This window comes from Marmota marmota, unplaced genomic scaffold (genome assembly GCF_001458135.2).
Source record: "Marmota marmota marmota unplaced genomic scaffold, marMar, whole genome shotgun sequence".
Taxonomy (NCBI): domain Eukaryota; kingdom Metazoa; phylum Chordata; class Mammalia; order Rodentia; family Sciuridae; genus Marmota; species Marmota marmota.
Window position 1 is genome coordinate 9,141,324 of NW_025999891.1, and position 27,913 is coordinate 9,169,236.

A 27,913-nucleotide genomic window follows, 5' to 3' on the forward strand; every position below is an offset into this window, starting at 1 on the left:
AAAAAAAAAAAAAAAAAAAAAAAAGAAAGAAAGAAAGAAAGAAAGAAAGAAAGAAAGAGAAGAAAACAATAAAAGATCTGGGGGTGTAGCTCAGGGGTAGAGCACCCCTGGATTCAATCTCCAGTAATACACTCACACATACATACATTCACACACGCACAAAGGGAAAGAGGGAACCAACCGTAAACAATTGAAGGAAGCAGCAATATTTAGCCCCAGGAAGGCAACTCCCAGGTGGACAGATAGGCTGCCTTCAAATACCTAAAGGTTGTCACAAGGAACCAGTGTTGGATTTCATCTCAGTGGTTCCAGAGCCAGACTTAGGATAAAAGGACAAAGTTAAAGTGAGTACATTTTGGGTAGGAAGAGGGAAGGGTTCTCTAACAGAGCTGCCTGGCTATCTTGAGAAGGAGGGAGCTCCCAGTTGCAGGAGATATGCAACCGCCAATCAGATGAACCCCGAGGAGCCTGTTGCATCAGGACCTGAATGAGATGACTCTTAAGCTCTCTTCCAGTCTTAAGACTCTGTGGATCTTACTGTCTCCCTAACAAAAAGATGGTATGGGACAGATAGTCCACATGGTTGGATAATCTCCAAGGAAGACAGGATTCTGCAGTTAGGGCTGGGGTGGAAGAGGTGGTCTGCAGCCTGGCGCCCTGAGACTCTGCCCTCTCCCCTCTCTAGCCATCGACATCAACTCCTCAGACATCAAGGCTCTGTATCGGCGATGCCAGGCACTAGAGCACCTGGGAAAGTTGGACCAGGCCTTCAAGGATGTGCAGCGCTGTGCCACCCTTGAGCCACGAAACCAGAACTTCCAGGAGACGCTGAGGAGGCTCAACACCAGCATCCAGGAGAAGGTAGCCCTTACCTCTTCCCTCAAACCTGGGGTGCTAGGGAAGCAGGACCTCAGGACAGAGCCAGCCCTACCTCCATGCTTTGAGCTGGAGACAGCAAGGGGCACCGGCAGGCTCCACAGGACTGTTGAGCAGGAGCACCTACCTGTGCGTATTGTGATGCTGTCTGAGGACACAAGACAGCCAGGGCTAGAACAAGGGTCTTCTAAACTCTAGATGGAAGCTTAAAAAAAAAAAAAAAAAACTATGATCACTTAGCATTTAAATGTCTAAGGGAATTGTTTATTCTAAAGTTGGGCTGATGTTTCCTTCTCTTCCAAGACTATTATGATGACCAAATGGGCTAAAGAATGGAAATAGATTGTGAGCATCAAGGGGCAAAGACTTAACTTTGTTCATCATTCTATCCCCAACTTCTAGAACAGTGCCTGGCACACAGTTGTTATTCAGTTAACTTTTGTTGGATGAATAAATGAATGTGCCAAGGGCCCAGAATAAACTTTTTAAATTTGTTCTTATTAGTTACGCAGGATGGTAAAATGTATTTTGACCTACATATATGGAGTATAGCTTCTCATTCTTCTGGTTGTACCTGATGTAGAATTACATTGGTCATGTGATCATATATGCCCATAGGATAGTAATGTCCGATTCATTCCACTATCTTTCCTTTTTCCATTCCCCCTCCATTCCCTTCATTCCCCTTTGTCTAATTCAGAATACTTGTTCTTCCACGCACCTCCCCACCCCGTTCCTTTATTCTGAATTAGCACCGGCATATCAGAGAAAACATTTGGCCTTTGGTTTTTGGGGATTGGCTTATTTCCAGAATAAAATTTTAATATTTACTGAAAAGAATAGATCGAAATAATGTGACCCAATTCTGCCTCCCTCATAAATACCTCCTCTCTCTTCAGCTCCGCGTTCAATTCTCCACAGACTCCAGGGTACAGAACATGTTTGAGATCCTCTTGGACCAAAACAGTGATGCTGATAAGCTGGAAAAGGTGAGTGACAGGCGGCGCCAGTCAGTCAGCAGAGGGCGCTCTCGGACCCGCGGCTCAGGCTGCTGGGTTTCTCAGGATCTCTGCACTTAAAGGCTGTTCAGGAGTAAAGGAGTGAGGGCGCTGGTCCTTGAAGAACGTGGGGGGGAAATTAGCCCAAAGTCAAGCACGTTAGAAAACAGTGCCTTAAATAGAGTGAATCAGTATGGAGAGTCATGCAGCAGGGTCAGATCCTGTCTTTAAGATTCTGATATTTTATTCATCAGAGTTGTTTTTTTTTTTTTTTTTTTTGCATTGATTTTGATTTTCAAGAACATTGCACAACCTATTATTTACCTGGATTACTAGCTTTGGGGTGCCTCTTTAAATTTTGCATCCAAAGGTAATGCCTCACTTGCTTCACTGTAATTTCAGAACTGAGAAACAACGAGAAGTTCAAATAATATTTTATTTCATTTAGAAATATTGAAAGTCATTCTGAAACATTAAAATATGTACTGGTACGGAGGGTTGTGGCTCTGTGGTAGAGCACTTGCCTAGCACGTGGGAGGCTCTGGGTTCAATTCTCAGCACCACATATAAATAAATGAATAAAATAAAGGTTCATCAACATCTAAAAATAAAAATAAAAAAAAGTACTGATACATTTTAACCAACTGTGGTGCAGTATTTTTTTCATGTTTCCTTCTATTCCTCCTTTGGAAAAAGGAAATTGAACATTTGAGTGTTCTACATTCAAGAACTTGACAGACAGTGCCTGGGGGTGGGAGATGTTAGTTTTATAGTCAGAATATCCACATGATATGCAAATATCTTTTTTTCCCCCTGTATTGGAGATTGAACTCAGGGGTTCTCTACCACTGAGTTACATCTGTGGATCTTTTTATTTTATTGGAGAGGGGGTCTCTTTAAGATGTGCAAGCTGGCCTTGAATTTGTGATCCTCTTTGGCCTCTTGAGTAACTGGGATTACACGTGTGCATCACCACCTCCAGCTTGGAGTCTTTTTTAAAAAAAAANGTTGAGCATTTTTTCATGTACTTGTTGATTGATTGTATGTCCTCCTCTGAGAAGTGTCTGTTCAGGTGTATGGTCTTCTTAATTAAATCAATATGTAGATACATTAAAAACCTTCAAGAGATAGAAGTCATTTTATTGTGCTAACACTTTTATAGTTTTAAAGAGATTTTAAATTGTATATACAATCAAATTGTTATATCTTTTGTCATTTTGAAGTGATTATTTTTGGAAATACATTTTGCTTTTAAAGTTTGCTTTGTCTAATATATTTTAGATGTTTATGTTCATATAAGGTCCATATCTGTAAGTACACACTGATTTTCAGAAATAATAAGAAAATATTTTTATTTTGATTGAAACATTTGCCCCATGTATGTTTAATGTAAGTACTGCTGCTGTTGTATTTAAACATATCATCTAAATTTGTACTTTTCTTTTCATTCCTTTTGTCTTTTTTGGGTGGGAGTTGGATTAATAGTATCCATAATTGCATTTGTTTTCTCTTATCAGTATGAAAGTTAAAAATATTTTAATTCTGTTTGTGTTAACTGGAAGAATTTGAAAAGATGTATCATTAACTTATCAGTGCTCAATATTAGTATCTGTTCTCTTATCCCAATATTATTTCTTTTCTCTTAATTCTTTTATGCATCCATGACTTCTTTCTGGAATTATTTTCTATCATCCTTTCTCCCTAAAGTAAAATTTAAAAATTTTTATTTCTTTAGTTGTAGGTCTGCTGGTGACAAAATTCCCCAGCTGTTTCTTTGAAAATGTCTTAATTTCACCTTAATCTTGACAAACATTCTAGGTTCAAATTCATTTTTGATTCATGCTGAATATATTATTTTAAGTATATCACTTCAATGTCTCCTTGCTTCCCTTGTCTCTGTAATCTGTAATCTGTAATCTGTCCTTTCTCTGTGGCTTCTCTGGAGAGTTCTTTGCTTGTCTCTTTATGTTTTACAATGATTTTTCCTAGATTGGATTTTTTGAAGTTTATTTATGATGCTTTGAATTTCTTGGGATAATTCAAACAGTAGATTGGTTTCATTCTTGTTTTAGAAATCTCTTTTCTTATTTTCCCTTTGTTTCTGTCCCCACCTGCCCACACACACATTGCCACTCTGCCATTGTCTTCCACTTTTCTACGTGGTGCCAAGCAAACTTTCACACTGTATCTGTGATTCTCTCACACTCTCCGCTGTTTTTGCCCGACCTTTTTCTCTTTTCTTGCTATGTTCTTCTAGTCTTATTTTTAGCCAACTGGTTCTCCTCAGTCTTCTGTTAATGTATTTCTTGGTTTGAGTCATTGGTTTTTACTTACAGAATTTCTCTCTGTGTGTCTTTCAGACTTGCCACTTCATTTTAAAAGTTTGGGGTCCTTTTTGAAATTTTACAGTCCAAGTTTTATTTCTTGATTTTTATTTCATGGGACATAGTAAGCATAGTTGATTAATAGTCCATGTTTGCTCATTATCTCTGGGCCTTTTGAGTGAATGTGCTTCTGTGGCTCCTCTTGGTTGTAGTGTTAATACCTTGCTTCCTTGGAAACCTGGTTATCATCTACTCTATAATGGGTATTTTGCATTTGAAAGCACTCTCTGAGGCTTAAGAAGATGGCTTCTGTCTCAGAGTAGGTTTTTGTTTGTGCTAGGGAATGCTTCAGAACCTCCTCAATACAAGGCCAAGTCCTGGGATAGTAGAGCTCAATTGAGTGTTCATCCAAGGGCTGTTTTATTCACAGTTCAACTTGTCTTCAGGGCGTGGCTATTCATATTCCCAGTGTAAAGTCAGGAGTGATTTGTCAGAGCTCCACCTTTTCAAAAACTTAGGCTTTAAAAACTCAATTTTATGAGCTTCCAAGGGTTGCCAAAGTCCGAATTCACATCTTCTTCCAAGTAAAACCAGCTTTGATTGCTAGGTATACCCGTTGGAATCTTTTGGTATACCCGTTGGAATCTTTCTACCTTCTATTTTATCACAATTATACCTTGCTTCCTTGTAGCAGTTTTATGTTTTAAAAGAATGCTGGTTTTATATAATATTCAGCTTTTTAAAGTTTTTTCAGCAACAGATTTAATCTAAATTTTCTAGTTCTATCTTAACCTAAAACTGAAATCTCAAGTTACATCTACCTAGAACACTCACTGCTCATCTACGTAATTTTTAATATTCTTTGCATTGTAGCACGTATTTGGAATTGTAATGTACATTTGTTTTTATACACCCCATTAGTCTGCATGCTCTTTAGATACAGGGACTATACCATTTTTGATCATTTAATCATCAGAATCCAGTGCAATTCACAGCATATAATAGGCATTACATACTTTTCTGTTGAAAAAAATGAATGAAAGCCAAGTAATCTAAGGTCACAGATGAAACAGTACAAATTGAAACAAGTCAGTGTATTTTCATTATATGTGACTAGGAAAACTATTTCCATGAAAGCAGGCTAAATAAAACAATGATATCTGCAGGTATTTATTGAGCACTACTGTGTGAAGAGTTTTAGGATACTAAAGCTCAGTATAGAATCAGGAGGAAAAAAACAGCTAAGAAAGTAATTATTTTTCTATAAACCATTATGACTTTGACTTCACCAACAAAACCTGCTTAAATTCTCACATCACTTATATGAAGAAATTACATATAAGGAGAAATGTATATGTATGTTTGTGTGTGTTTGCAGCTGAGCATTTATGGCAAAGCTGAAAGAAGTTGCTTATAGGCAAGAAAGTGAAGCATTACTTAAGTACCAGTTCCATGTGAAGTATAGTTGAGATTTTAAGTACATAAGGAGAGTGACTTTTAAATTGATTTTTGTATGTCAAATGCTGATACAATAGTACATAATAGTAAACACAGTAAAAATTTATACAAGGGATAAATGGAAAGAAAGAGGGAAGGGAAGGCAAGCAATATATTCTGGTTTTTACCAAATCTGATGTTTTATGGTTTTAAAAACTCAATTTCATTTTCAGTAGTAGTCTTTATAGTATCTAAAAACAAAGGTGTGTTTTCTTAATCATCTCTAGAGTCAAAGTACTAGTTCAATCCTGGATCCTATTGACAAATTCAACTGCTTTCAAGTGGATTAGGAAATTCTATCAATTTATCTTTTAAGACAGGTGCACTCAATTGATCATGGAACTCCACAGGTTATCTGTCATTTGGACCATTACCAGTTGTCCTTGGTACTGTACTTTGAATTTTTCCTAAACTTAATTTATATTTTTGTTATTTTATCACTGTTGATTATTTTGATGACACATTGTACAGTAAAATTGAATTAATTGTCAAAAAACTACATTAATATAGATCCCTGCATTTCATAAGACTTTACAGTTTTTAGTATAGAGTTTTTAATATTTCACCTTTAAATATATTTCCTTGTGATTTCTAGTTTTAGACTATTTTTTTCTAGCATTTTTGATCTATTAATCACAAGTTGTTCAAGCACACTTTCTTTGTGTTTATCTACATAGTTGATAAAAATGTATAACAGGGCAAGGTTGAACACAAGCCTGGCGACTGGACACTAATGCCTGCTACAGGCAGCACCGTAGCTTTTGCTCTTTATTTTTTGAGGGCGTGATCATTGAATAAATACCTGTACCTGTGGTATTAAGGATTATCCAGCAGAAAATGTTATCAAATGCACTGAATCAAGATGGCAACTAATGATTATTACTTTCCTTTGTCAAAATTAAACCTTTCATCAGGACAAAATTGTTAATTTTGTATGACTTGCTCTTCTTGAACTCTGTTGACTTTTTATGATCTCCATACTTATTCAAAATAGTTCAAAAATTGATTAGCAAGCATATTTATCAAAAATCAGTCCCATAATCAGTTATTAAAAATTTTAATGAGAGGTATCAAATGTACTAGCATATTGTTTTCAGAAGTATAAAATTACAAAAGAAATTGGTACTAAGAAAGGAACAAAAGTCGTGTGTGGAGCAGGAACAGATCGGATTAAATAACACTAACAATCAATTGTGTATAAAGTAGTGACTTTTTTTGGTTAAATAAAGCTGAATCTTCCACTTAAAAGAGAGAGAGAGAGAGAGAGAGAGAGAGAGAGAGAGAGAGAGAAATATTTTGGATCCTTTTTCCTGATGCCACTCAATTCATTCTTTAAAATGAATGATGATGGATCTTGCCATCATATAATTTTTCAGAAAAAAACATGCAAAAAATCAATACTTGATGACTCCAAAATTTTAAACACATTCTACATTTTATTAAATATAGGAGAAAATAGATTTCTTTCCACAATTTTTGTCTTTACTCTTCAAAATAAAATCTCAATGAATTAAAAATAATGTGAGTTTGGCAATTGGGATATTTGATTCTCTTCATGGCTTTAGCCTCTTTTCTATTCTTTATAAATTTATCAAGGCCAAACAACAGTACCAATATGATAACTTTTATTCCAGATGCTTAGAATCCAGGATGCATGTGCACATGCCTGGAAAGACGCGTGCGCGCGCGCATACACACAGACACACACACACACACAAATGAAAAGATAGTTGCTGTTTTACTCTTTACATCTCCAAGTGTCTGAGCTATGACTTTATATGTCTTTGTTAAAATTTCAGTTTTACCCAGACGTAGTGGTGTACACCTCAGGAAGCTGGGGCAGGAGGATCACAAGTTCCAAATCAGCTTCATCAACTTAGTGAGACCCTAAGCAGCTTAACAAGATCCTGTCTCAAAATTTAAAAAAAAAATGAAATAAAAAGTGGGGAGGTGAGGATGTGGCTCAGTTTTTAAGTGCCTCTAGGTTCAATCCCTGGTTTAAAAAAATCATTTTGAAAGATAATTATTGATATATATTATTTTATTTACAATTATAATTTACAAAAATTATTTTTGAATAGGAAATGCATGCGTATGAATCAAAACTGGATTCTACTGTCATTTACAGCTAAAAAGAACCAATAAAAAGAATTCAAATTTATTTATTTATTTATTTATTTTTATTATTGGTTGTTCAAAACATTACAAAGCTCTTGACATATCATATTTCATACATTTGATTCAAGTGGGTTATGAACTCCCATTTTTACCCTGTATACAGATTGCAGAATCATATCGGTTACACATCCACGTTTTTACATACTGCCATACTAGTGTCTGTTGTATTCTGTTGCCTTTCCTATCCTCTACTATCCCCCTCCCCTCCCTTCCCATCACCTCTCTCTACCCCATCTACTGTAATTCATTTCTCCCCCTTGTTTTTTTTCCCTTTCCCCTCATTTCCTCTTATATGTAATTTGGTATAACAATGAGGGTGTCTCTATATATTTTTTCCAAGAGAAAAAATATATAGAAAAGTAGGCAAAATTTAATCTGTTTAAAAGCATCAAGGAGCAATTGAGGCAGTGAGGACTTGAGAGGTGAAGATCAGGGAAAAAAGAAAAAGCAGAGAAGGAACTTGATTTTTTTTTTTTTTTGGGCACTAGGATTGGAATGAGGGCACCATGCATGCTAGGCAAATGCTCCTCCGTTGAACTATAACCCCAGCCCCAGAGAAACTGATTTAGGTGTAGGCTTTTTCATCAAGAAAGTTGAAGATGTAAGTGGTAGAGACCATTGATTATCAAAGAAGAAATAGATCTGGGTGTAGTAGCACATGCCTGTAATCCCAGGGACTTGGGAGGCTGAGGCAGAACATTGCAAATCCAAAAGCCAGCCTCAGCAACTTAACAAGACCCTAAACAACTTAGCAAGGCTCTGAATAAAAATAAGAAATAAAAAGGGCTGGGGATGTGGCTCAGTGGTTAAGTGCCCCCAAGTATAATTCCTGGTACCAAAGAAAAGAAGAAGAAAGAGGAAGAGGAAGGGGGGAGGAGAAGGAGAAAGAAAAGAAATAGAAAATACAAATGCAGTAATCTATTAAAATCCAAACCCCAATCAATACATCTGAATGCCAAGGTGATAGATTTCCTTGCAGTTGATACACATGAAATCTTTTGGAGGTATTAGGATTGACTTAGGCCTGAGCCTAAGCAACTCCATTTTAAAAACTCCAGTTTGAAACCTGCAGTCTCACCAGGCACACCCACAGAGCCCTCCAGTATGGCCTCAAACAAGTTACTTCCCCTCACCCTGATAAACAGAGTGAAGCCTCTGGCAGGCTGTCCCGAGGGAAAGGCAAGAAGATCAGGATAGAGCCCACCAGACCAGATGTTTCTGACCCCAGAGTAAATGATGTCATGGAGAAATCTGGTGGTAGCTGATCAAGACTGAAAGTAGGGTCAAAAGCCCCCAAACTCAGTATAAATAATAGAACGGATACATAGGGATTCAGCCAGCCGAAACAAGGATGCACTTGAGCTAGAGAGCCTGATGAAGACCTGGACTGACATCCCAGCACTTGTCATCATTTCTTGATTCTCTGCGTGATCCTCACTGCTCTCAAACTCTACCTGGACCTTGGTGAGAGTCGCAGCTTCTCCCTATGACGCTCTGCTCAACCAGTCTTCGACTCCACACCAGGAAAAGCCTGCCTTGGTTCTGGACCTGGTCACCGCGGTCTAAGTGAGTTTGCATCTGCTGGACATAAATCCTAAGGCTTGAGACTTTTGAACTTAGCATGGAGAGGGAATGTCTGTCATAAGCCTGTCATAATTGTGTTTTGCAGTGCTTAGAATTAATCTAGAATTGTTTGCTGTGAATTAATTAATCTAGATTTGTTTACTGTGAATGGATTATGTCTATCGCAGTGCCTAGCATTAAGGATTGTCGTTTTCTTGATTAAGAACCTACAGAGTGAAATTATATTGAGTAATTTGAGTGAATAAAGCATTGAAAGGGGCAGAAGCGTATGGACATTCTTCATTTCTCCTCTTGACTGCATATGTCACAATTTTGCCCCCTCGCGACAGGAGGTAACAATCACACTATGAGCCAAGTTTCTGGGATCCTACCTACCACACAATTCATTTTTCAAAATACAAAGAACTTCAGCCCATTATCCTGACCTTCAGAACAGGTGCAGAAAAAAATTATCCAATCTGGATTTTCTGGCTTCCATTTTCTGTCTTCTAATCACAGACAGAGATTAGTCCTTTAGTTCCCTTAGCTGCAGGATGAGTTCAGAGGTAACATGTCTTTTTTGAAAGAAGAATGGATGAGGGAAAAACTTTTCTAACTGCTCAGCTAAGCTATGGGGTGGGACTCCCTTCCTGAAAGAAACTGTCATTCTGCTTTCTGAAGGTGGCAGTGTTAGTTGTTAACGACAGGGTGAGTTGTGTCTGGTTTTATTCAAGGTATACTTTCCTGGTCAGAGAGTCCAGAGACTGGGTTGGGCTGCAGGATGCAGGATCGGGCCCCTCACCACCCCCCCATTCCCCTGCCTCCCAGCCCGTATTTTTCTTCCTCAGCAGAAATTCTGGCTCAGGCTCAGCTGAGCGGGTGGTGCTCAGTCAGCACCCTGCAGCCAGACAGGTGGGCAGCAGCTCTGTGGTCAGTGCGCCTGCGCTCTGCTGAGCCTGCAGACTCCCGCAGCTCCTGACCACAGCTCCTGACCACAGCTCCTGACCACAGCTCCTGACCACAGCTCCTGACCACAGCCTTCCCCTGTGGCTGTCGGGTTGAATCTGAGGCAGATGGTTCTGGTCTTTAGTGAAGGCGGCAGTGGCCGCTCAGAGTTCAGGCCGTCTCAGGGCTCTCACAGCTCTCGGAGCTGCTCTTTCTGGAGGTTAAGAGTGTCATGGCGGTGACCTGTGCTGCAGGCCTGGTGATTGTCTGCTGCTCAGCCTGAATCCAGAGCACGTGAAACTGTCCTTAGAGGGACGCAGTGGAGCCCTGTCCTGGCGCCCAGCAGGGTTTTCCTGAGCTCGAGGGCTGTTCCAAGGCGCCCGCTGACAGGCAGTATCAGGAGGTGCTGGCCAGGTTGTCTTGGGGGACCGCACAGCCTCACGTTTGCTGCTGTGCTGTGTTATATGGTGCGGTGGCCAAGGGCCAGTCTAGCAGAGGAATGGGGTTTCCATGGCTTCTGCCCCTCTGGTGTGGAGGCGTCTGTACCAGCTGCTCACTGTCCCTCCTTCCTGACCTGCGGGTGGGGGGCTCATCTGTGCTCCAGGGGAGAGGACACCCAGGTCGGGGGGGCCCCCAGCAGCCTCTGAGGACTTGTTTGTTCTTCTCAAGAAAGACTTGAGACGGGGAAAAGGTGTCGCTCTCCCATAGAAATTGTCAGGTGTGGCAGCCTGGTGGAAGTCCTGAACGTGGTTGGGAGCAAACCCTCAGCATTCTGAATCTCATCCTGAATCCCTGTTAATCTCACATAGAAAAAGGTGCTAGGAGATGGCCAGGACCCACGGTGTGAGTGGCAGGGACAGTTCTGGGTCCTTGCACTCTCCGCCAGTTTACATGCGGGTAGTGGGCTCAGGGTGAGCGCTCTGGTTCCCCCCTCCCCCCTTCTCTGGGGTACTAATGCAAAATGTCGATGAATTATGTCTTTTTCAAGGCTTTGACTCAGATTTGTACTTTGATATATGAAAGTGAATATCAAGCTTGTTTGCACGGAAATAAGACTGTATATAAAAATGAGTCTGTGTTGTGTCTGATGACATATATTTTATGTTTACCCAACGCTGTGCTAAACTTTGTGCTTGGCTTTGAATTATATATATATATATATATATATATTTACACATGACTTTTTTAGATAAAAAGGAAAGTTTAAAGGTCAAAAAAAAAAAAAAGACCAAAATTCAAAGAAAGCAGCCCAAACATGGGATTTTCTGGCTTCCATATGGAGAGAAAACACTGTGTACACAGGGTACTTGTCCCTCCCAGCCTGCCCTGCTGAAGCCAGGGAGACGCTGGATTTTTAGTGACTGTCCCCTCCAGTGTTCCCAGAGGAAGTGCAGGAAGACACACAGGCCTGGATCCCAAAGCTGCCACCACCTGCAGAAGCTGCTCAGCGGGGAAACTTGCTCCCCAGTAGTCCCCCTTGTGTCTGGCCAGGCCCCTGAGGGACAGCAGACAGCCCTCAGACAGCTCTGGGGAGGGCCCGGGCGGAGGGATTCCTGCCATTGCAGGAGCTCCTAGTGGTCAAACTCTCCACCGCCTGCCCCCACCTGAGCAAGACTAGACACAAATGCTAGCTCACACTCTCACTGCGACAGGGGAGGACAAAGTGTCGCGTGCCAGGCCCAGTGAGCGAGATCTTGGCAAGACTCACAGCTGCACACCTGCAGGACCAGTCCTGTGCTGGCCCACAGCCTATCACCTGTCATCGCTTCCCCCTTCAGAGGCCTGGGGGTGACTCCCCTCTGCCCCCAGCCCTGCCGTTCCCGGCTCCCGCCCTCTGCCCTTCTCCACCCTTGGTGGCACCTGGGGTGCTCTTATTGTGGCCCAAGCCACAGCCCACTTTGTCAGAGATTACCACACCCTCCCCCACCACCACCGCCAGGAGGCATGGGCAGCATGTCCCTGTACTGGAGGTGCAGGTACCGCCAGTTGAACACTGCATGTGTACCCTAGTCCCCAACTGCTCCGGGCCCCAAGACCAGCCCTCTACTTGCCAGCCAGAGGCTGCTCAGCCCTCCACTGTCCTCGCCCCCCACGTCCACTGGACTCCAGCCCACTTGTGCAGCTATTATGACGCCTCTGGAGAGGAGCGCAGCGGGGATGAGGGGGTGCTGCACCAGCTCGACAGGAGGGATCCCTGCCACTGCCATAGCTGCTGACCCTCAAACCCAATGTCTACAACCCTTCCCAGATGATTGGGCAACCTCACTGGGTCAGCTGGTGGACCAGCGGGATTTAGCTCTGCAGCCCCAGTGCCAGGGCTTCACAGTCGCCCCAGGACCCAGGTACACACCAAGTTCACAGTTCAAGGGCCTATCCCGCCTGCATGGGGGGTGGGGTGCGCACACAGACATTGCATGTGCGTGCATCCCTTTGTGACGCAACCCTGTGTTGACGGTTTTCTGCACGTGCCCGCGTTATCTACTCAAACCTTTAAAAGTTGGGTCCTGGCCACGGGTCTGACATTGCCCTTTCGCCTCAAGCCGCGCTGGCAGCAGAAGAAGGACCCTTTGTGCTCAGCTCTGGAATCCCTGAATCCCATCGTCTTCCCTAACCCTTACCGCTGCCATGGGTACTTCTCAGGGTAAGCTTTGTCCCTCAACCCTGCCCCGGCCCTGGCGGGCACAGATCTGCCAGAAGTGTCCCGAATGAAGTCCAGTCACAGAGTCCCCTGACCTTACCTACAGTGGTTGGCCACTCTGGCCAGCCCCGTGGCACAACTCCCAGGTTGTCCTGCTGCCATCCTGGAACTGCACATCAGCAGTTGAGCAAAGTGCCTCCTTGCTGCTGGTCCCAGGTCCTGGGAGACCTGGACATTACCTCCATCCTCCACATGCCTGGTCTCCTAAGAAGATGATGCTGTCAGCTGCACCTTTCACTAACTCCTGCAGCCTAGACCACCCACTCGGCAAACAGATGCCTTGTATGGCATAGGAGCAGAGAGCCACTGCTTGCCAGCTTGTAGCACCATGGTATACCCGAGAGCCTTGCCCAGGGAAGACTGTGCTCAGTGCCCTTGGAGACAGTGGCCAAGGGTGGATGAGCAAGTGGAAGGCCCTGCATATAGAGAACATCAGAGGGGGAGCCCATATCACTGGAGGAGCACAATATGACTTTAGGCTCCTGGTGGCCCATAGCCACCTGCCTTCCTTTGTGCCCAGGCAGGGAATCTTCCGCACCCAGAGTTCCCAAGTCAGAGCTGAGATATCCTGGGCCTTCTGTATGAGCTCCTGCTCCAAGAGAAAGGCCATCAGAGCTCCTATAGCTCCACTAGAGGTCTCCAAACCCTGGAGAGGAGGGCTCCAGGCCCACCCAACAGCAAGCTGCCCCAGGGTACTCTTCATCCCCAGGGATGGCAGCCATTATGAAGTCAAACAACAATGAGTGCTGGCGAGGATGCGGGGGAAAAAGGTACACTCAATGGAATATTGCTCAGCACTAAAAAAAAAATAAAATCATGGCATTTGCAGGCAAATGGATGGCATTAGAGCAGATTATGGTAGTGAAGTTAGCCAATCCTTAAAAAACAAATGCTGAATGTCTTCTCTGATATAAGGGGGGTGACTCAAAATGGGATAGGGAGGAAGAGCATGAGAAGAAGACTACCACTAAATAGGGAAGAGAGGTGGGAGGGAAAAAGAGGGAGAAGGGGAGTTGCACAGAAGATGGAAGGAGAACCTCATTGTTATACAGAATACATATATGATGTTGTAATGAGAAAAAGAAAAAAAAGTGTCACATTAGATTGGATAGAGAGAAAGGATAGGAGAGGAGGGGAGGAGTAGGGAGGATAGGAAGGGCAGCAGAATAGAATAGACAATATGATTGATGTATGTGCATTCCATGTATGTATTATACATCAAATTGCATTCTACTGTCATGTATGACTAAAAAAAATAAGTAAAAATTTAAAAAAAAAGGTGGCAGACTGGAGCTGTCTACTGCTGAGGCCCTGTGAGTACTGTTGGGCTTTGGGCCCTGGTGAGAGAGTAGGAAGTTCCTACTGGAGTCAGATGGAGGCCCCAGATGTGGGGGAAGGGGGACTGTGAAGTCATAATGGTGTTCATGAGGGTGGCCCCCAAGGGAGCCCCTGGCTGCAGAGCCAAGCCTGCCAAGGTGCTGGGAGAGGGCCTGGGAGGAAGGGCCAAGGAACAGTTGGCAGGCTGTGGAAGAGGGGGACACAAAGTTTGGAGGTAGGAGGGTGTCTCTGGGAGGAGAGAGCAGCGCCCACCCACTTTGGGCGGGGAGGCAGTGCTGGGGTGGTAAGGCAAGGTCTGGCTAAGGCCCACTGATGCCAGAGGCTTGGCCCCTCCCCAGGTAGAGGGGCCCACACATGGGCTGGGGTTGGGGGGCATGGTATAGCTGTCCCAGATGGCCTGGGACTCACCCATCAGAAGGCAGTGGATGTGCTGCAGAGCTTTCTGTTTCTCCCAGTTGAGGTCCTCAGTGGTGACTGGACAGGCCAGTTCCAGAAGTGGTGGCAGCCTCAGAGGTCCCCGTATTGATGTGAAGGCAAAGGAAACTTTCATTTCTGTGGCCTACCCGTATTCCCCATGGATGAGCATTTCTTCCTTGGCAATGGCTGTCCTGCTCTGCCTACAGCCACCTTCTCACACTGGGCCTTCTTTGCCATCCATTTCCCTGCAAATGCCATGATCTTGTTATTTTTTAGTGCTGAGTAATATTTCATTGTGTATAAATGCCACATTTTTTAATCCATTCATCTATTAAAGGGTATCTAGGTTGGTTCCACATTCTAGCTATTGTGAATTGTGCTGCTGTAAACATTGATGTGGCTGTGTCCCTGTAGTATGCTCTTCTTAGGTCTTTTGGGTATAATCCAAGAAGGAGAATAGCTGGGTCAAATGGTGGTTCCATTCCCAGCTTTCCAAGGAATCTCCATACTGCTTTCCAAATTGGCTGCACCAATTTGCAGTCCCACCAGCAATGTATGAGTGTACCTTTGATTTTTTTTTCCTTGTGGAAATTGAGTTAATAGGTGGTAAATAAATATCTTAGTTGCTTCTGATGTGGCTGAGGAGCACTTTCAAGTGTTTAAAAAACTGGTTTCTGTATATCATTCTATAGCTAATTGCAATTCTTATGAAACCTTCTCATAGGCTGTTTCTGGTTTTATTGGGATTTTTTTCAGCTGCATTGTGAATTGGATGAAGGACATTTTCCCTTCTTATAAATGGTTTTGTGGAATTTTGAGATTTGGGTTTTTATTCACATTTGAAGGGAATAAATCAACCAGCCTTAAGAACATGACATCTTTCTGATGGATAGAAGCAATTCAAGGAAGAATAAGGATGATGTCTTTTAGAAATGCTATAGGAATATTTGTTTGGGGGTCAATAAATAACATGCTTAGAGTTTAATAAATATTTTGTTATGTCATCGTAGTTTCTACATTTTTGTATTCTAGTAGAATTTTATCTAGTTTTAATATTTGTTTTTGAGCAGACATCTTTATCTTGAGAGATATCATTTAGTGTTACTTTTCAAAATTTGCAGCTGTGTAAATCCAGATGCTTGTTGAAGCTGCTCTAGTGTGAGGAAAGCCTCTCCTGTTAGGCCAGGAGCCTGTAAGGCACCATCAGCACATATGAAACCTGCTATGTATTATAAGCAACAGGAAATAGCACAGAAGCTGCAAGTGCATTTAGGTCATTTGGAAGTTGAATTCTTGTCACATCTTTACTTTGCTTAACATATCTTCTCCCCTTTAGTTCTTTCTTATAGTAATTTGAAGCTGATGAATTTACTGGTATTTTCAGGAGAGCATATACAATTAAAATATTTTTAAATTCAGTATCAGTTCAAAGAACTTAGCATCACCTGCCTCTCACCTTTGGTGGGAAGGTAATGAGCAGCCACTTAGCTCTGTGTGCACAAGGATGATGGTCCTGAGTCTCCTGGGATGGCTAGCTAAATCTGGAAGTTCCTTAGGAGATGGAAAGACATCAGCTCCTCATGTTCCATTCAACAGTGAGCACAGGGCGCTCAGTGAACATGCATTAGGTTTGTGAGTGTCCCCTGCAGGGACTGGTCTCCTATTCCCTTTCCAGACCTCAAAGCTGAATTGTCTGTCTTTCTCTCTGCTCCAGTAGCCTCAGCTATTGAGTACTATTGCCTCTGAGATGCTTCTTTGTTCATACTACTGGGATCTTGCCTCCAAAATTTAGTTGGAAGAATAGGACGAAACTGTTGCTTTAAACTGCACACAAAACAAAAGGAAGTGGCTTTGCCTTTCCCTAAAGACATGGAGATAGAGAAGTCCGTTTCCGTGGTCGTGGCCATGCTATGGAACAAATTCTTGGCCATTCCACACCATCCTTGCTTCTTATATGTTTTGTGCATCAGTGAATTTTTTAGCCCTAGCATTTTCACCTATGGGAGGCGTGTAGAAACGGAGGCACAGAAATGCCAGCTCCTTGCCATTTCATGGGGTCCTCAGGTCTCTGCCTGCTGCCCCACCAACTTTCCCCACAAACCTCTGGAATTTCAGCAGTGCCCTCTGCTGTGGGCCTGTGGAGCCAGACTAAGTTAGACTTCCCGTGACTCAAACTTGGAAGTGATACCCCATGAGGCTTGTTGATTTCTGTTTCTTAGAAACCAGATGCTGATGTGGATCCACTGAGAGAGGAGGGAGCTACAGGCTTTGGGCACAGGATGCTGTGGTGTTTGAAATCCCCTGTAGTGTACCCCATCATACGATCGGAAGAGACATTGGGGCAATTTGATTTCGCACAGGAATTAGAATTCTATGGCAAAGGGGAGGCTATCTCTGAAAATAACCCTCCAGTGGTGCAGAGTGGGGACCATGGCCAAGAGAGGAGCTGACTTTCCCTCTGTCACTGTGGGACTCAGGTCATGGTAAAGTTGGATGTCATCCTTTGTCCCTTAACTTGCTATGTCATGTTATCTGTATATTTGTGCATTAGAGACGCATGACTCCTGGATTAGGGTTTCTCAGGGAGTCCATGTATGTGTGGGCACATGTCCCTGATGACAACCTCTAAAGCAGATGCTAGAATGACCCCTGGGAACATGTTGAGAAGCTATGGAGGCCCTGCAAGGCACAATGACTTCCTCAGGGCCACACACATACCCACAAGAAGGGGAAGGGTCTCAACCAAGCTCTGTCTCCCCAAACCAAGGGAGCTGGCTACACCCGGGCCTGTCTGAGGGCCTGATCCAGGGTGTGTCGGTGTAACTGGGTCCACCTGTGCCTATGTCATGGGAAGACTGCAGCCCAGTGGGCCATTGGAACCATCTTGTGTAAGAAAGGGACTCAGCAAAGGACTTCCTGAGACAGTGACCTCACTTCCTTGGCCATGGAACTCACAGAACTTGGAACCCTGGTAGCTAGGCACTCACAGTCCACAAACAGTCCCAGTCTGAGACAGCAAGCCCAGAGCCATGAGTTCTTGTTGTCTACAGATCTGTGGGTGCTTAAGCCTCAGGGCTTTTCCTGAGTGTGGAGGTGCTGGGTCAGCGCTGTGTCCCAACGACTCTGGCAATTTTTCCCAAGGAGACCAGAAGTGAGACAGGACAGGGCACCACAGGTGTCCATAGTTTAACCCACATTCAGATTCCCCTTTCAAAAGTGCCAGATCTCACCAGGTTTGTGTGTGTGTGTGTGTGTGTGTGTGTGTGTGTGTGTGTGTGTGTGTGATGTCTCCTGAGAATATGGAGGGAAAATATTTTGATTTCCCCTGACGTATGGCAGTGATTCCTTTTGCAAATGGCTACCGTTTTCCTGTTGAAATGTCCCTCTTTGATTGCCCATCCTAGGGAGAAGATGACCAAGGCTCATCAGTGGATGTGTCCTGTCTTGTGGAAACCCTCACAGTACTTCTCTGGGAGCTCGAGGACGGCCTGGTGCCTGCCCTGCAGCAGGGGAACACCCCCTATGTCCATGGGGTTTTGTATTTGTACCAAGATTTGGCCAGTACCCAGAAGGCTCTGGAGCTGCTGGGTAAAAGGTGTGTATGACCTCCAAGCCCTGGCCCATGGCCATCTCCTGGCCTGGTGTTGGGAATGCCGGGCATCACTCTGAACCTCCGTCAGCTCTGAGGAAAGTAGGGTTTTTCAGAGGAGAACTCTGCCTGGGTGTTTAGAAATCCAAGTAGGATGAGCCCTAGGAGTGTTTGCCTCAGAGTGGTCCTGGGACACAGGCTGGCGATGGCTCTGGCCTTTCCCTGGGGGCCTGTCCCCTCCCTGAGAGGAAGTTCTCTGCCTCAGACCTCACTCTTCTGAGGCCTCAGGAAAAGCAGTTTCCACATTTGGGAAGGAGTCTGTGGGTTGCATCTGGGAGGGTTCCAACCTGCCTGTAGACAGAACAGGGACCCCTGGGGTCAACTGAGAGGGTCCTGGCCCTGAGGTAGCCAGGCAGCAGGTGGGTGGGTTCATTCATGGCTCAAATAGATATGAAGCACCTACCTTTGGCAGGCACTTGGCCTATTATTTAGGAATCCGTGCAGACAAACTCTCCCAGCCCTCCTGAGCTCCCGTTATTGTCAGTAAGTTACTCAAGTCCACCAGGCATCTCGACAGATGAGGGACACAGGATATTAGAGGTCACAGCCTCCTGGTATTCTCTAGGTATGGACGCCTCCAGCCATATGTTGAGGAGGAGTACCTTCAAGACAAGAAGTGAGTGGTCTTTGGGCCAAGAGGGAGGGCTGCTATCTCCAGAGTGGTCACTTGGGGGGCTGTTGTAGAGGATGGCTGGGCAGACCTCAGGGTCTACCCTGTTGTTTCCCAGCAGAGGACAGAGGTCTGGGGCTTACTCTGTAGAAGGAACAAAGCGAGCTGTGGTGGGATTCTGGGTACCCAAGGAAGAGAGGCGTGGCTGGAGCCTCAGAGCCAGGCCCTGTGAGGATCCCTTTCCAGCACAGCCAATCCCAGCCTGGATTGCCCATGCTTTTTTGTATAGAGACTGGACAGAAAGTGAGGGGAGAATCCTACCCACACATGTGCCTCACAGTTTTGCCCCCTTTGCTCTGCTGCATGTGACCTGCTTGGACACTCTCTGGGAAGCTCCCCATGCAGGGGGCCTTGGGAGGTTCCAGCTGAAGGAGAGGCCCTTTACATCATTATTTTCCAGTTGGTACAGGTGGTGACCCAAGCTGCCATCCCATTCTTTCAAAGTCAGCCATCTTCCCTGGCAGCTACATAAAATTCACACACACACAAATGCCAGAGGCAGGGGGTCAAGTAACGATTAGACCAGAAGCCTCCACTTCTCCTAGAATGTTTTCTCGCTGCCCTAGTTCTAAAGTCCTTGAGGGCACCTCCCACGTGTGAGCACCTGCGCATTGTGTCAGATGCCCCACCACAGCTATCCGCCTCCTCCCACTAAAACCGTCTATTTTATTTTTTGTGATGGTGGTTTTTTTTAAATGTCTGGGATGGCATTGTAAGTATTTTAGTAACAAACATTTATGTTGACACAATAGTGCTCAATCCATTCACCAGGCTGTGCCACCCCCAGCACTGAGTAGCTGAAGATGGAGAGCCCCCTTAGAGCACAGGGGTCCTGTGGGGCCCCTGTGCATGGAGCCGAGATGACTGCCTAAAGGGTGGTGAGGATTTCAGGGCATTTTATCCCCTACTGTGTTCTGTGACGTTAACTAGGTTAGATGTCATGTGACACTACAAACCCTGTTCATATAAGACAGCAAACTTAATATGTGTCTTCTTATTGCTCCACAGATCATGACTCACCTTCTTCTCATTCCCTAAGAAACAATATTGAAGTTAGACCAGTTAATTACTCTGTAATGGACTGAACAGTTGGAATAAAAGGAAGAGTTCCAAGTTTTGCATTCCAAATAGAAAGCTGTGCCTTGGGCTGGGCTGTAGCTCAGTGGCAGAGTGCTTGCCTAGAATGTATGAGGCACTGAGTTCAATCCATAGCACTACAAAAAAAAAAAAAACAACTAAACAAAGAAAGGCATGCTGTTGATCTAAAACTATTAAAAAAAGAAAGAAAGAAAAGAAAAAAAAAGCTGTGCCTCTTGAATAATTAGTCCCAATGAGAATGCAAGGGAAATGTTCATAAAGAAAATTAAAGTGCTGCTCCAGGGCATATGTGAATGATAAGAAAGCAAAACAGCTGATAGGTGCCGCAGTCTGGCTGGGCACAAAATCACGAGCCACCACACAGCTTGTAGATTCAAATAGCAACTCTTTATTCCCGAACTCACACCAGCCGTATACAAACACGTTCTGGGGAAATCCACGTTCTCTGCCCAAATCCACGTTCTCTCCCAAATTTACCTTCACTGGGCTTCTGTCTCCCAAAATATACTCTGAATCCCGTGAGAACTCAAGGGGAACTTAGGCAGCAGGATACGCCCTATTCCCAGCAGGAATAATCTTAAACCTTAAACCTGGAACCTAAACTGGGAACGCCCTAAACCGGGAACGCCCTAAACCCGATTATGTTAAACCAGGAACACCCTAATCCGCCCTGGTCCTTGAGCAAGGTCAACTACATTCAATGTCACTGCAAAATGTCAGCAACATGGGGTACGCTGGCAAGGAAATTGTCATACCTACTTGGCTAATGGCTCCCAGCAGATAGGGATAAAGTTTTCATAGTCTGGAGAACAGGTGAAACAAGCCACGTTCCCTTAAGCCAAAACCGCATCCAGATAAGGCCAAAACATTAGATTTTTCTGATGCCAAGAGAAGGGAGAAAGCTCCAGAAGAAGTCTGAAGGTGGCAGAATTTGGTTCATGATGTTCGAAGCAACGGCCCATCTCCATATAAGACAAGTGCAGGGTGAAGCAGCAAGTGCTGATGTAGAAGCTACAGCAAGTCATGAAGAAGATCTTGCTAAGCTATCTGATGAAGACGCGATATGGTTGAGTTTCTCGGTGTCCCCCAAAAGCTCATGGGTGAGACAATGCAAGAAGGTTTAGAGGGGAAATGATCCTGTTATGAGAGCCTAAAGCCAATTAGTGAATTAATCCCCTGGCAGGATGAACAGGTGGCACAGATAAAATGGGGTGCCCACACCCTCCCCAAGCCTGGAGGTGTAGGCGCCACCTGTGGAGGAGTCCAGTTGCAGTGTGGAAGTGAACAGCAGCCACCCTCAACGTTCCACATTAGGGTTCCACATTGGAGGTTCCCAGCAACCAGCGGCATCCCTCTGCGGGCAGGGCATTCATCAGGGAGCCTAGGCGCCCTAAGGCCCTTTGGGGAGTCCAGTTGAATCGGTGGCTGCATGGAAATAGGCGTCCAAATAGGAGCATCCTCATCCATTGGCGGTGGCGGGAGTCTGCTTCCAGTGCAGTGGAGGTGTTGGCAGCATTGCTGGTGGCCAGGTCGGGACTCCAGTGGCCACAGTGTGGAGCGCTGGCTGTGGCGACAGCGACAGCGTAGGGCAGCGGGCCTCAGAGGATGGGGTGCCCTGTGCTGTGGCTGCCCCAGGCCACTTGTCTTGCTCCTGGCAGGGCCTGCCTGCTCAGGAAGCAGGACACGGCAGGCGGCGGTACCCACACAGCCTCTGAGGACCTTATGCTGCCCACGCAGGCGGCGCCTGGCACCGGCCCTGAGCCCCCCGGGTGGCAGCTCGCCCCACCCCGGGTTCGCCCTGCCCCTCCCTGGGTTGCGGCCTCTGCGGGGGGAGTAGGCCCGCTGCCAGCCGGGGCAGCCTTTGGAGAGGACACCCACCCTCCCCAGCGACATCTCTCCTGGGCTGTGGCCACTGAGAGCAGAGGCAGTGGGGGGTGGGGCTACAAGTCCTCCCCCTCAAAGCGCATCCCTGGGGCGGGACAAGGGTGGAGGGCATAGATGGCAGAGGGAACCCCAAGACGTGCTGTCCTTGGTCTTGGTCTTCTGCCACCCTTAGACACAGAAATGTACTTTAAAAAAATTAATTAGCTCTAATTAGTTGTACATAACAGCAGAATTCACTTTGGTTCATTGTACAGAAATGGAGCACAGCTTTTCATTTCTCTGGTAGAACACGATGTAGAGTTGCACCATATGTGCAGTTCTGCATGTACCTAGGGTAATGATATCCCTCTCATTCCACCCTCTTTCCTACCCCATGCCCGTCCCTCCTATCCTTCCCCTTTGCCCCAAGTTCCTCCATTCTTCCCTTGCCCCCCTCATTATGGATCAGCATCCACTTATCAGGGAGAACATTCAGCCTGTTGTTTTTGAGGATTAGCTTTTTTCATTTACATAATATTCTCCAACTCTATCCACTTACCTGCAAGTGTCATAATTGTATTCTCTTTTAAAGCTGATTCCATTGTGCCCATATACCACATTTTCTTTATCGATTTAGCTCTTGAAGGACTTCTAGGTTGGTTCCACAGTTTACCTACTGTGACTTGAGCTGCTATAAACATTGATGTGGCTGCATCACTCTAGTATGCTGATTTTAAGTCTTTTGGGTATAGATTGAGGAGTGGAATTTCTGGGTCAAATGGAGGTTCCATTCCATGTTTTTTGAGGAAGCTCCATACTGCTTTCCAGAGTGGTTGCACCAATTTGCAATGCCACTAGCAATGTATGAGTATACCTTCCCCCCCCACATCCTCACCAACACTTATTGTTGCTTGTATTCTGGTTGACTGCCATTCTGGCTGGAGTAAGATGGTCTTAGAGTAGTTTTGATTTGCATTTCTCTAATTTCTGGTGAAGTTGAACATATTTTCATATATTTGTTGATCGACTGTGTATCTTCTTCTGTGAAGTGTCTGCCCATTTCCTTAGCCCATTTATTGATTGGGGTATTTATTCTTTGGATGTTGAAGTTTTTGAGTTTTTTATATATCCTGGAAATTAGTGTTTTATCTAATGTGCGTGTAGTAAAGATGTTCTCCCACTCTGTGAGCTCTCTCTTCATATTATTGTTTCCTTTGCTGAGAAGAAGCTTTTAAGTTTGAATCCATCCCATTATTAATTCTTGATTTTATTTCTTAAGTACAGGGTCTCTGGTCTAATTCCTAGGTCCTTGATCTACTTTGAGTGTTTGTGCAAGGTGAGAGATCGTGGTTTAATTTCAGTCTGCTACATATGGATTTACAGTTTCCCCAGCACCATTGTTGAAGAGGCTATCGTTTAGCTAATGTACGTTTTCGGCACCTTTGTCAAGAATGAGATAACTACATTTATGTGGGTTTTTCTCTGTATCTTCTATTTTGTACCATTGGTCTACATGTGTATTTTGGTGCCAATAGCATGCCGTTTTTGTTACTACAGATCTGTAGTAGTTTAAGGTTTGATATTGTGATGTCTCCTACTTCACTCTTTTTGCTAAGGATTGCTTTGTCAATAAGGATTTCTCTGTGTCTATTTTTCCAAATGAATTTCATGATTACTTTTTCTATTTCTATGAGGAATGTTATTGGGATTTTAATTGGAATCACATTAAATCTGTATAAGGTTTATGATAGTGTGGCCATTTTGACAATATTAATTCCATGAGGGAGGAATTGGAATCAGGTACCTGCTCAAAAGGGGAGGGATCCGATAGCCACGCCCACCTCAAAATGGCAAGGAATGCTTTCCAAGATGTAGTGGGTGTGCTTCCAGAGCCAGGTGTCTGGTGATGTCAGGGGAACCGATGGCCTTGTGCTGTGGGGAGGTAGCAGCTGAGTGACCTGCGTGGGAGTGGAGTGAGTCTCGCGGTCTGCAGATGTGTTGGTAGGTGGTTCTGCTAAGGCGCTGGCCAAGTCTTAAGTGAACTGCAACTTTGGCTTTGGGTCCTGCTCGGACACTGAGGCCCTGAGTCCTGTGCGAGGTCACAGCGCTGGTCATTTCTGTAGAGAGAAGCTGTACAGGGGCCTCTAACACTCTCAAGAGATGCAGAATTCCTACTAGGAGAGATCTGGGTCACAGAGCAACACAGATGCTGCTTCCCTCTGGTCCGCCATCTTTGAAAGTCTTTTCAATTTCTTTCTTTAGTTTTCATTGTATAGGTCTTTCATCTCTTTTGTTAAATTTATACCCAAATATTTCATTTTTGAGGCTATTGTGAATGGGATAGTTTTCCTAATTTCTCTTTCAGAGGGTTCATCACTAATAGATAGAAATGCATTTGATTTATGAATATTGATTTCATATCCTGTGACATTGCTGAATTTGTTAATATTAGAAGTTTTCTGGTGGAGTTTTTTTGGATCCTCTATGTGTAGAATCATGTCATCAGCAAATAGGGATAGTTTGAGTTCTTCTTCCCCTATTCCTATACCTTTAATTTCTTTCATCTACAGCTCTGTCGTGTAGTCTAAGCTGTAGTGGAGTTTAAACAGCAGTATAGTTTAAACTCTGGCTAGAGTATCAGGGACTATGTAGAGTAGAAGGTGAGAGAGGGCATCCTTGTCCTGTTCCAGTTCTGAGAGGAAATGCTTCCAATCAGAAATGCACTTTGAGGATGAAGAGGTCCTAGTTCCTCTGCTCTCTCCCCCCACAGCCCAGGTGGGATGTCTCTTAGGAAGGTGGGGGTCCTCTCCCAAGGCTGCCCCACCTGGCAGATGGCCTAGTTCCCCTGCAGAGGCCACATCGGGGATGGGGCGAGCAGCCACCCGGCGGGCTCATGGCCAGTGCCAGGCGAGGCAGGTGTGGGCAGCCTAAGGTCCTCAGCAGCTGCCTGGGTATTGCCACCCCCCTCGTGCTGCTTCCTGAACAGGCCGCTCAGCCAGGACCAAGACCCAGGGCCTGGAACAGCCACTGCAGAGGCCATTCCAGCCTCTCGTCGCCCTTCCACTCTGAGGCTCACTGCCCTGCGCCCTCGCTGCCGCCGCCAGCCTGGAGCTCTTCACTGTAGCCACCGGACTCCCCACATGGTCGCCAGATGCCACTGCAGCAGGATTCCTGTTACCCCAGCAGGATGAAGATGCTCACCACTGGACGCCTCTGTGTCCTCAGCCCCGTTTCCAGACTCTACTGGTGCTGCCGCCACCGTGCAGCAACCAAACTCCCAAACCCCAGCTGGACTATGATGCTGCCCACCAAGGGCCCAACGTCAATGCCCTTCACCCCCCGCCATGATGCCTGACTCCAGTGCCCCATGCCGGCTCCCGGATGAAGCTGCATGTTGCTGCTGCCACCACCAGACTCCATCATGGACGCAAGACAGCGATACTCAGCACTGGATGCCCACTTCACCCACTGCAGTCAGACTCCTGTGGCACTGCAGGACAGAAATGATCATGGCAACATCCCTCTGTTGTCACCACAGCAGCTTCTGGACTCTTCTGCTGCCACCGCCACTGTGAGTATGCAGCAAGGGATCTCCCAAACTGCAGCTGGATGCCAACACCTCAGCTGTTGCCACCCCCACGCCAACTCTCAACTCCGGACCTCCCTCGCCTGATGCCCTACGCCTGAAGCAGCTACATGTTGCTGCTGCTGCCACCAGATGCTACCACTCCATGAGGCCTCTTCAGTGATTCCATCCCAAAGATGCTGCTGTGCTGCCCAAGACCACAGAAGCTGGGAAGTTGGGCAGTCTCCATCCCAGTCGCCTCATCAGTGCCCACCGCTTGCTGCCTGCCTTTTCTCCCCCAGGACCACCCACCAGTCCTTCTGGGCCCTTGAGCAGGAGTTGTGCTGACTCAGGGAACTCATCCAAGGAAAACAAGTGAGTACTTTAAACAAAGGTTGCAGTCCTCACAACAGGCAGTGGGCGGGGCTAGGTGGGTCCAGCCCGCTGGTGAGGGGGCAGGGGTGGAGCTACTGGCCTCCTCTGGACCTTGACCCTGTGGGGCAAGCTGGAGAGGTATCTCTGGCTGCTCTGGGAGTCCAGCCTGTAAGCAGCTTCCTAACTCACCCTCACACTCCTCTCTGAAGGGAACTCTGTTTTCCAGAGAAAGCCATCTGGGCTCTTGGGCTCTGGGCAGTGGTATGAGCCAGACTGGACAGACTCCACCCACCTGGACTTGGGGAAAAGCCCCCTCTTGGGAAAATACCCTCCTAGAACTACCAAACTTAGTCTGACATTGGCTTCTTCCATGAGATTATCAAGAAAGGAAAAATATGTTACCTAGTTTTGTCTTGCAAAGGGTAGTGTGGGGAGAGGCAAAGGCATCAGAGTTGGTAGAGCTGAATTCACATCCCTTTTAACTGGGTGACCTTGTCCAGGGTCCAGAACTAGGTACAACCTTGGTTTTGCATCTGGTAAAACAAAGATGGTGAGGATGATAAGCTATCACCATCTGTCATAGCTGGAGACCTCATGCGTGGTTCATAAATCTGACTATTCCAATAACTTAAGAAAATGACAAAGAAGGCACACAACCACACAGAAGTACCTTTTCAATAATCCGGGGATGGCTCTGTGAACGTAAGGGCCCATGGAAAGACATAGAGCCACTGGAATTCTTTATTCTTACATAGGAGACACACAAGGGGAGTTTCCATAGAACATTTTATCCCAAAAAGGGCAAAGGGGTCGGAATACAAGGGAACAGATGAGTGTAACTCAACCCCAGTGGATGATGCCTACACCTGGAGCCATGCCTTGTTATCTGAGCTAGGGTGACGCCCACATTACTGCAACCTGGCACTGCCCTGCCAGACTGAATGCAATAATTGTTCAGAACCCGGTGCATCAGGGCTTAAAGGCGTCTGCATCCAAGGCAGCTCCCGACAATAAGCCATGGGCAAATCAAGTTGTTCTGCACTACCTCACCTTGGGAGCCAGGTAGGCATTCAGCAATATTTCCATGCAGAAATATATTCTCAGACTAAAGGTGACACACCTAGAAGTGCACCTTTGGATGACAACTGACCTGTGAGGTAGGGAGTTGAAATTTACATCATGTTTTTAGAGGAAATAATAATATATGGAAGGTCATAAACCAAAGCATGAAATGTTGGGTCAGGCTCATGGAATTAAAAGCTGTTTTCAAATTTGTTTAAAGTTACATTGAGATAAATCTATGTAGTTCAAACCTTCCAGGATATCCCCCACCTCTGCCGCACACACAGGGAGCAGTGTCCACAACTTTTTTACTCCTCTTTACAGTATCACCAAATGTATGTGTGTGTGTGTACACACACACACACACACATACACACATACACACATATATATATACTCGCACACATATACATAGTGTATTATGTAATATTTTGTTCTTTTTGGTTTGTTTTTAGACTGTCTGTAATAGAATCTCATGTACATTCTTTTGCTCTCCTTCAGCTGACCATCAGGAAGAAGGAAACACCAGAGAAGCTTGAGGATCAGAAGGACACTAGCCCTGCTCTGGTCACCCTGGAAGCTGGCTAGCCTGCACACACCAAAGCTTGAGGAAACAACAGCCCTGCTTCAGCCACTTGAGGGCTGGCTGATCAATGCAAGGGGGAAAATAAACTAAGCAACAGGACAAATGGACTGTTTCATCCTGTAAGAGGGCTCTCATACTATGGTGCATTGCCACCCCTTACTTCTGTCATATACACAGTCCTTTCCTTGGTCTTTACTACAGGACTGACAAC

General features: G+C 45.3%; 1 protein-coding gene and 2 long non-coding RNA genes across 4 annotated transcripts in view; all 3 read left to right on the plus strand.

Annotated features, from left to right (window-relative positions):
• The window catches only part of Unc45b (unc-45 myosin chaperone B), a 24,982-nt gene extending 22,569 nt beyond the window's left edge, over nucleotides 1-2,413 (plus strand). The window contains exons 5-7 of the mRNA XM_015501212.2: nucleotides 686-861; nucleotides 1,776-1,865; nucleotides 2,175-2,413. Coding sequence (XP_015356698.1) covers nucleotides 686-861; nucleotides 1,776-1,865; nucleotides 2,175-2,210 — 302 coding nt within the window. The 3' untranslated portion in view covers nucleotides 2,211-2,413. The remainder of the gene's footprint in view (nucleotides 1-685; nucleotides 862-1,775; nucleotides 1,866-2,174) is intronic.
• A 13,001-nt stretch (nucleotides 2,414-15,414) lies between these two features.
• LOC107155316 lies at nucleotides 15,415-22,323 on the plus strand. 2 transcript variants are annotated; one of them, XR_001505170.2, is made up of 4 exons: nucleotides 15,415-18,429; nucleotides 19,049-19,099; nucleotides 20,162-20,571; nucleotides 21,036-22,323. It is a non-coding gene; the product is annotated as an uncharacterized LOC107155316 (long non-coding RNA). The 2 variants fall into 2 exon arrangements; XR_007344304.1 differs by lacking the exon at nucleotides 19,049-19,099 and having other exon boundaries at nucleotides 15,417-18,429.
• A 950-nt stretch (nucleotides 22,324-23,273) lies between these two features.
• On the plus strand, nucleotides 23,274-27,913 carry LOC107155317. Its single transcript, XR_001505171.2, has 2 exons — nucleotides 23,274-26,054; nucleotides 27,618-27,913. It is a non-coding gene; the product is annotated as an uncharacterized LOC107155317 (long non-coding RNA).